Source organism: Sinocyclocheilus rhinocerous, unplaced genomic scaffold, assembly GCF_001515625.1.
Source record: "Sinocyclocheilus rhinocerous isolate Xijiao unplaced genomic scaffold, SAMN03320098_v1.1 scaffold1596, whole genome shotgun sequence".
NCBI classification, from domain to species: domain Eukaryota; kingdom Metazoa; phylum Chordata; class Actinopteri; order Cypriniformes; family Cyprinidae; genus Sinocyclocheilus; species Sinocyclocheilus rhinocerous.
In genome coordinates, this window is record NW_015658739.1 from 313,860 (window position 1) to 323,540 (window position 9,681).

Genomic DNA, 9,681 nt, shown 5'->3' on the forward strand with positions numbered 1-9,681 from the left:
CACACACACACACACACACACACACACTTGTATTTGTGGTTTACGGGGACTTTCCATAGGCGTAATGGTTTTTATACTGTACAAATTGTATTTTCTATTGCCCTACACCAACCCTACACCCCTAAACCTACCCCTCACAGGAAACTGCTGCAAGTTTTTGAATTTCATAAAACACCGTTTTGTATGTTTTTTAAGCCTTTTGTTTTACGGGGACACAGGAAGTGTCCTCATAAACCATGTTTACGTTGTAGTACCCATGTCATTATACACATTTGTGTCCTCATAAACCATATATACCTGTACACACTCTCACACACACACACACACAGGGGTCTTCAAAGGAAAGTTCTGGGTTTAATACAAGTTCTACAGTATATTGTTCATAACCACTGTAAATGAGATTTACAGTGATGCATACAGACTGAAGTGTATGGTGTTCGTCTACCAGAGGGTTTAAAAGCCAAAATGCACAGCTTGTATTTTTGTTAAAGCACTTATAATCTTATAATTTGTTTAAGTTTTATTTGAGTTGTAAAATGTCTAAATTATCCTGAAATTTGTTATGCTTTACAGATGTAATTCCTGTGAGGATGTAGCTTTGGAGTCCTTGTGTAACGTGTGAAAATGACCATGTTTACCAGTCTATCTCTCTATTGTTCTATCTATCGTTCTATTTATGTATGTATGTATGTATGCATGTATGTATGTTTGTATGTATCTATCTATCTATCTATCTATCTATCTCTCTCTTGATCTATCTATCTATCTCTCTCTCTCTTGATCTATCTATCTCTCTCTTGATCTATCTATCTATCTATCTAACTATCTATCTGTCTGAGGTTGTTGTTGGTCCCGTCCTCTCTCTCTGTCCATCACTCCACACACACACACACACAGCTCACTGAATCTACATACTGAATATCTGGAAGAGGATGTTCACAAGTAAACATGAACTACATTCAAAAAAGAGCAAGAGCGATGAGGAAAATAGCCCTTACATACAAGCACACAGTGCAGATATCAGATGGTAATGGCATGACACTTCGACGTGTACCATGGTACTAGCTGATTAGTACCGTGGTACTTGTTGGCACTTAGTGAAGAAACAGAGAGAAAAAAGCAACTTACAACTCCACTCTGAGACTTGGTCTTCAGGTCCAACTTAACAGCTCCAAAGCCTGAGAAAAGAAAATGTTGAATTAACATGTTAAACATTCATGTTATTATTTTGAATCATTTCAAATCAGACACTGCGCTCAAGAGCAACGTACAAAAGTGCTGAGATACTATTATAGTTTTATAGATGTTATATATTATATATATTTTATATTGTTCATTTTAATTTTAGTTATTAATTTTTTTTTCACATTTTATTATGTGTTTTTGTCATTTTTATTAGTTTTTTATATTTCTATTTAGTTTTTATAAATTTTTATTTAAGATTTTTTTTAGTTATTTTAGTGCATCAAGTTAAACTAAATTAAATTGAGAAAAGTCGTCTTGGCAATTAGCTGAAATAAAATAAGTAATAATAAATAAAATAACATTATTTTATTTTATTTTATTTTATTATTTTATTTTATTTGATTTGATTGTTTTAGTTATCTATAATAATAACCCTGCAAACGCATCACACCTCGATGGGATCGATCATATAATGACTGATTTTTAATGCATTTAAATTTAAGCAACATATCCAGTCAGATACTTAAATGCATATACATCAGTGTTTGAGCTAATTCTACAAACTGCAGGAGCAAGACTCTCTTAAACACTCCCAGATTAACTGAATGTGTGTGAATGTCCGTGTTTCCAGCGAGCATTATGATTCCCATGAGACTCTGGGAAGGAAAATAATGGCCTATTTCTTCTAGAACTCTTTCCTGTCATTTAACCTTTGACCTGAACCCACTGTCCATCTGTCAGAAGGTCAGTATTGATTCTGTTGTGTCAGTATCATGATAATGAAATCTATATACAGAAATCTCGCTGAAACAACACTGAATAGTTCATGTTTGTGATACATTTGGCAGTAATGTGGCTCTGTAAAGTCACTCACTGTATGCTTTGCTGAAGATATCTTTGGCAGATTTACCGAGGTCAGCGTATGCAGGAGGGACAGCCATGTTTGCTGGACAAAAAAAAGAGACAAGGAGACACTTTAGAGACACCGAGTCGCTTGAAGATCATCGGCCGTGTGACATTGTGCACATAAAGTTGCACAACCTGTTTACATCAGTCTACAAACACCAGCGGCGCACGCCTCCTGACAGACCAGTGTCCTACAGACGGCTAGAAAAACAGCTGGTAGCGCTAAAGGCAGCATGCTAGTACAGGATCATGAGCAGTGTAAGACTATCAACTACAGCAGAGTGTGTTTCTATCCTCACACACACACACACACACACACACACACACTCACTCTCTCAAACACACACATACACACACACACACTGACACCCTCACACACACACACTCTCACTCACACACACACACTGATTAGTACCATGGTACTTGTTGGCACTCAGTGAAGAAAACAGAGAGAAAAAAGCAACTCACAACTCCACTCTGAGACTTGGTCTTCAGGTCCAACTTAACAGCTCCAAAGCCTGAGAAAAGAAAATGTTGAATTAACATGTTAAACATTCATGTTATTCATTTCAAATCAGACACTGCACTCAAGAGCAACGTACAAAAGTGCTTTAGTGTTTCTATATGAAACTGCCACATTGATAGATGCAAATACGTGAAAAATGATTATATTGTTCAAATATTTATGGATCTTTAATGGATAAGCACAGCTGATTTTGGTATACTTAAAAATAATACAATATAAATTTAAATAATTAAAATATAAAAATTTAAGGTGTTACAACCCAACTTGGGGACCAACATAAAACAAATGCTCAGAAGGAGAATTTTTTAAATATAAAAATATGTATAAATATATATTAAAATATCAGCTGAAAACACAAAACAAGGAAAGGTTTTTGTTTGTCTTTTCTGTCTAGACTTGAAGCAAAAATAAATAAATATAATAAATAATAATGCATATAATCATATAATTAATATTTATATAATGATAATAATAATATATTTCATGATATAATATATATATATAATAAAGATATAATATGCAGCTGTGTGGAGCAGCATTATTTTAATATCACTGAGATACTATTATAGTTTTATAGTTTATTATATGTTATATATATTTTTTATATATTTTATATTTTTCATTTAAATTTTAACTTTAATCACTTTATTGTGTGCTTTGTCATTTTTATTAGTTTTTATATTTCTATATAGGTTTTATTCATTTTTATTTCATTTTTAGTTATTTTAGTACATCAAGTTAAACTAAATTAAATTGAGAAATGTTGCAACTAGCCGAAATAAAATAAGTAATAATAAATCAAATTTATTTTTATTTTATTTTATTGTTTTAGTTATGGATAATAACCCTGCAAATGCATCACACCTCGATGGGATCGATCATATAATGACAGATTTTTAATGCATTTAAATTTAAGCAACATATCCAGTCAGATACTTAAATGCATATACATCAGTGTTTGAGCTAATTCTACAAACTGCAGGAGCAAGACTCTCTTAAACACGCCCAGATTATCTGAATGTGTGTGAATGTCCGTGTTTCCAGCGAGCATTATGATTCCCATGAGACTCTGGGAAGGAAAATAATGGTCTATTTCTTCTAGAACTCTTTCCTGTCATTTAACCTTTGACCTGAACCCACTGTCCATCTGTCAGAAGGTCAGTATTGATTCTGTTGTGTCAGTATCACGATAAAGAAATCTATTCTTCAAAGGAAAGTTCTGGGTTTAATACAAGTTCTACAGTATATTGTTCATAACCACTGTAAATGAGATTTACAGTGATGCATACAGACTGAAGTGTATGGTGTTCGTCTACCAGAGGGTTTAGAAGCCAAAATGCATGTATGTATGTATGTATGCATGTATGTATGTTTGTATGTATCTATCTATCTATCTATCTATCTATCTCTCTCTTGATCTATCTATCTATCTCTCTCTCTCTTGATCTATCTATCTCTCTCTTGATCTATCTATCTATCTATCTAACTATCTATCTGTCTGAGGTTGTTGTTGGTCCCGTCCTCTCTCTCTGTCCATCACTCACCGCATGTCTTTGGCTTGCAGTGATGGCAGCTCTCACTGCTTCCTTTCACATGCGTCTCTTTCTGCCTGCGTCCTTTCTCAGACATGATCTGGGGTCAGAGATCACAATCAAACACACACCATCACCCAAGGCATACTGACTACCTGCATAACACAATGGCCATCTGGAGCCTGCGGCGTCGACCAGCATCACCAGGTGTGTGAGATCAGATGGAAGGGGTCGCCATGGCAACCTCTGCCCTTGATCCCAGGTGACGGGATGCTGATGCAGCATCTTTACCGAGCGTGTCCCCCTTCCCCCGATCCCCAGACACACACGTTAAAAATAGACTCAACTGACACCGCGGCTCCTGTGACGTGAGGCGTTACGAAATGGGAAATGTTTTCCTCGACACTGAACACTTTGACACCAGGATGCATCCACATATAGCTTCTTTCTTAAGAAATGAGTTGCACTTTTATCAGATGTGTTTAAAATGATGCATGTATGAGATGATGACTCTGTCAGTCTTCTAAAAAATCTAAGTTTTATTCTAGATCACATGGCGGTCGCCATGTTGAGATCATGTGACCAGACCATTTTATCAGCTTTAAAAGCCTATTTGAAATCCACCTGCTATTCATCACCATTTACTGAAGCACAGCCCGCACAGTCTCAGTCTGGTGCCAGATGCTCATCAATCATGAACAAATCACTGCACTTTAGTGAACATCCTCAGACACGATGGCCATTAGAGCGAGTGCAGCTCATGGGAAAAACACACAATCTCAATGACAATCTCAAAACATCTGTGGTAAGAGCTCACTGTCTTTATAATGCAACCATATTCTGACTAAATAGTCTATTTAAGTTGTATTAAATGTAATATTGTTTTGTGCAGGTCCATGTGGTCCCAGAATATGTTAGTGTTATCTATATATCTATCTATATGTTATGACCGATATGCAAATACAAATTATTTTTCTTATCATATAACCAATGAGCAGAACTGATTATTTTTATCATTTTATATCGACTTTTGGCACAGTAATAACCAAAATCATTAGAATACAATAATAAAAAACAACATTATGAATATTTATGCTACGAATAATATAATAAAATAATAATAAATTATATGCACTGCTCACTCGCGAATGAATGCAATTAAGCAATACATTAAATAAGTTACTTTATCTGTGAACACTGTTTCTTACTGAATGCACATTGTGTAATACAGTCGATGGGTGGTTTGCTCTAGAGACCCACCAGATGGTGCCATTTATTGGTAGAATTAATAATCTATGAAGCAGAAAAGCGCAAAAATCTGTTAAAAAATTGGTCGCCTTCTCTATAAATCTGTAATAAACCACTCAAACACATGCATTTATATGCATATACGATATGCAATGGCACTGTGACTCTTTATAAAAGTGAAAGATATTAAAAAATAAAATAAAGAAAAGGTGCTTCAGTTTCAGTTGTGGCTTCACATTCAGTTCTGCTTGAGAGACCAGAGAAGAAACGAATTAACTAATGGTTCAGAGAGCTACTGTGATTTTTAAAGTCATCACCAAAAAAATGGTTTTAGCCCAACATAATTGATTATTGATCTTATATAAGATAAATCCCTAAACACGTGAGAAACCCCTGACAAAGTAACAAAATAACATGTTTATAATGAAAACAATGAGAGAGCAGAGAACAACGGCAGACGACACAATGAGCTCCAGATGTGCCTCATATGATACACATTGACACACTTGGAAGTTCGGATCATGTTTTAGTGGATTTGATCGTGTTTTGGAGAACAGCTGTCATTCAGCACCGTCCCAACCAAGCCACACAAAGAAATAAAGTCGCTCAAGGCTGCACAACCATCGCCGCTTGACTGACGCGACGCACGCACAACGCCCAGAAAACGAATAAGGCTCAGCTCGATGCCTTCAAGATCAATTATCAGTATCAATTATTAGAGTACTGGCTGCAGCGCGCGGGTTTATTGGTTTATTTCGGACTGTTACATCAGAGGCGGCGGAAAGTTACTCTGATGATAATATAATGATCAGAAACACCGTTACATTGTAACGCGCGGAGAAACACCGTTACATTGTAACGCGCGGAGAAACACCGTTACATTGTAACGCGCGGAGAAACACCGTTACATTGTAACGCGCGGAGAAACACCGTTACATTGTAACGCGCGGAGAAACACCGTTACATTGTAACGCGCGGAGAAACACCGTTACATTGTAACGCGCGGAGAAACACCGTTACATTGTAACGCGCGGAGAAACACCGTTACATTGTAACGCGCGGAGAAACACCGTTACATTGTAACGCGCGGAGAAACACCGTTACATTGTAACGCGCGGAGAAACACCGTTACATTGTAACGCGCGGAGAAACACCGTTACATTGTAACGCGCGGAGAAACACCGTTACATTGTAACGCGCGGAGAAACACCGTTACATTGTAACAAGCAGATCAGTGAGACTTTCAGTGACACAAAGTTTCATATTCAACCCCTCAAATCAGTTACACGAGTGAGAGAATCAGTGTCCTTGATGAAACACTGATATATTGTATGTCAAACCACAGATTAGACGCATAGCCTAATACACTTGCAAGATAATTAATATGCGTGATTTTAAGAATAAAAGGTAAATGCGTGTAACGGTGCTTTAATAATCATCAGTATTATGCTGTCATGACGTCCCTGCGGCCCTGAACGCGCACTGTCGGAATAACTACAGCTCCGGTGTGAACAACATAACAACAGCGCTCATTCATTTCAAAGCAAAATGCAACTGAACGCTTGTGTATGTCGAGTAATGTTTCAGTGCAGCATGTTTTGAGTGTGAGTCGGCAAGCGTTTACCGTGTTTGCCGTGTCGATGTCCCCGACGGAGCTTCTGTGCAGCGCGAGAGGACAGACTGAAGGAGAACGCGGCGGGGGTGCGTCAACCGCGCATGCGCAGTACGCAGCCTTTTCCTATTTTTCCTCATATGATATTTAACTTTATTTCGCAACTCTTAATTCTTAATGAAAAACACATTATTATTCACCCATATTTGTGCAAACTGACTGAATGAATTAGCGCATAAAGACTGTAATGATTGTATAAATGTCCTTTAATTTCTCAGATGCTGAATATATAAAGATTTATTTATTTAGTCATTTAGCAGACGAAAGATAAAGATGAAGACAATAAGCACATATTGAACTAAATATATAGGCCTAATAATTCAAATACTGCTACTAATAATCTTATGTATTGTGTATATATATATATATTATAAATGCGTGATTTTAATACACACACACTTGTATATTTTAATACGTAGAACAATAAATGCAATAAACAATAAAATAATATATATATATATAGCATATAGTGTATATAGTATACTATACGTATTATATATTCCAGTAATACTACTAAATAATCTGGTTAGCGTATTTATTGTAATATGATATTATGTAAATGTGATTATGTGTGATGATAGATAGATAGATAGATAGATAGATAAGGTTGCACAATGTAACAGCTTACATGGCAAAACCGCTGCTGTCTCTTTAAGACGTTGCCATGGTGACGCTTTGCGCTTGTTGTTAATGCGTCATCAGTCTGCGTGTAACCGAAGAGCAAATACCGCGCAGTATCCGCACAATTATCAAAGAATTAAGGGTTTAATTAAAGGTAAGCGTCTTCAGGAGCTCATTCTCATTATATATGTTACTAACGGTGTTTACTAACGGTGAGAGTTCATGCAGGGCCACAATCTGTGATCAGATAAATGAAAATGCATTATGCCCCTCATATAAATTAGTCATGCTTGCTAAAAGCTGATATTAATGAATGCGTGTTTATTTTGTGGTAATTACCTGTTGACCTGCTGATCATTAGACGGATATTAAATGCATTCTGGTCTGAATGTAAAACACTTAATATATACATATCTAATATCATTATAATATAGCCTAATATTGATAATAAAAGAGAAATTAATATAATTATAAGTAAAACATAATAATTATATTAACTTTACAAATATTAAATTATAGTAAATTATATTAACTCTGAATATTAAGAGCATTCTGGTCTGAATATAAAATATATAGATAAATACTATAAAAACACTATAAATAATAAAATATAAATAAATATAATTCTAAATAAAATATAGTAATTATATTAACTTTTAAAATATTAAATTATATTAACTCTGAATATTAAGAGCATTCTGGTCTGAATATAAAATAATTCATATATAATAAAATGCATTATGAAACAAGTTTGATTTTAAGTTTTATTTGTTGGCTGCATTTACTCTGCTTATATTTTCATATACTAGATTAATTAAACTTGTCCTAAACTCCTCCGCAGCAGCAGTATGTGTGAAGGGCCCTCAGCGATCTCTGGTCCCATTCCTCCAGACCCCACACTGTTTCCTGAATATTACAAACGCCCGTCCTCTGGTAAGATTGAAACCGTGAGGCTTACTTCATTTTGCATGTGTGATGCTTCATCTCATCTCTCTCTGTTGTCTTGATGAAGCTCGTGGTCGGCTGGAGGGAAACGCTCAGAACGGCTCGTCTCCTCTTCTGAAGGGTCCGTTAGCACCAGATCCTGGGTGTTACAGCGCCCGCTGCACCCCTCGACCCCGCATCGGTGCCAACGCCGCTCACATCCTAGAGAGAGGACAGAGAGGGGTTGTGGGAGACCTGCTGAAGCTGGAGGGAGTGGCGCTGAACCCCAGTCCAGCCAAACCTAGTAAGATCAGAATACATGGCTGCATAAAAACAGGAAAATTGTGAAATATTATTACAATTTCAAATAGCTGCTTTCTATGTGAATATCTGTTAAACTGTAATTTATTTCTGTGACGTAAAGCTGAATTTTCAGCATCATTACTCCAGTCTTCAGTGTCACATGATCTTCAGAAATCATTCTAATATGCTGATTTGCTGCTCAAGAAACACTTCTGATTATTATCAATGTTGAAAACAGTTGTGTTGCCGTGGAAACCGTGATACATTTTATTTTTCAGGATTCTTTGATGAATAGAAAGTTCAAAAGAACAGCATTTGTTTGAAATAGAAATCTTTTGTAACATTATAAATGTCTTTACCTTCACCTTTGATCAATTTAATGCATCATTGTTGAATAAAAGTATAATTTTTTTCTTTCTTTATTTTGTAAAATATTACTTTCCTCACACTTTTGGTAATGCATCGTTTCCACAAAAATATTGTGCAGCACAACTGTTTTCAACATTGATAATAATCAGAAATGTTTCTTGAGCAGCAAATCAGCATATTAGAATGATTTCTGAAGATCATGTGACACTGAAGACTGGAGTAATGATGCTGAAAATACAGCTGCGCATCACAGAAATAAATTACAGTTTAACAGATATTCACATAGAAAACAGCTACTTTAAATTGTAATAATATTTGGCAATAATACCGATTTTACTGTATTTTCATCAAAAAAATGCAGCCATGGTGAGCAGAAGAGACTTCTTTCAGAAACA

The 9,681-nt window shown here is 35.7% G+C and overlaps 2 protein-coding genes across 2 annotated transcripts in view; one reads left to right on the forward strand and one right to left on the reverse strand.

Annotated features, from left to right (window-relative positions):
* Nucleotides 1-7,114, reverse strand: part of LOC107722858 (voltage-dependent anion-selective channel protein 2-like) — a 14,179-nt gene extending 7,065 nt beyond the window's left edge. Inside the window, exons 1-4 of the mRNA XM_016531351.1 lie at nt 7,022-7,114; nt 4,162-4,249; nt 2,060-2,131; nt 1,129-1,178 (exon numbers count right to left, since the gene is read on the reverse strand). Coding sequence (XP_016386837.1) covers nt 1,129-1,178; nt 2,060-2,131; nt 4,162-4,246 — 207 coding nt within the window. The 5' untranslated portion in view covers nt 4,247-4,249; nt 7,022-7,114. The remainder of the gene's footprint in view (nt 1-1,128; nt 1,179-2,059; nt 2,132-4,161; nt 4,250-7,021) is intronic.
* A 654-nt stretch (nt 7,115-7,768) lies between these two features.
* The window catches only part of LOC107722851 (enkurin domain-containing protein 1-like), a 5,517-nt gene continuing 3,604 nt past the window's right edge, over nt 7,769-9,681 (forward strand). The window contains exons 1-3 of the mRNA XM_016531346.1: nt 7,769-7,844; nt 8,521-8,623; nt 8,703-8,918. Coding sequence (XP_016386832.1) covers nt 8,539-8,623; nt 8,703-8,918 — 301 coding nt within the window. The 5' untranslated portion in view covers nt 7,769-7,844; nt 8,521-8,538. The remainder of the gene's footprint in view (nt 7,845-8,520; nt 8,624-8,702; nt 8,919-9,681) is intronic.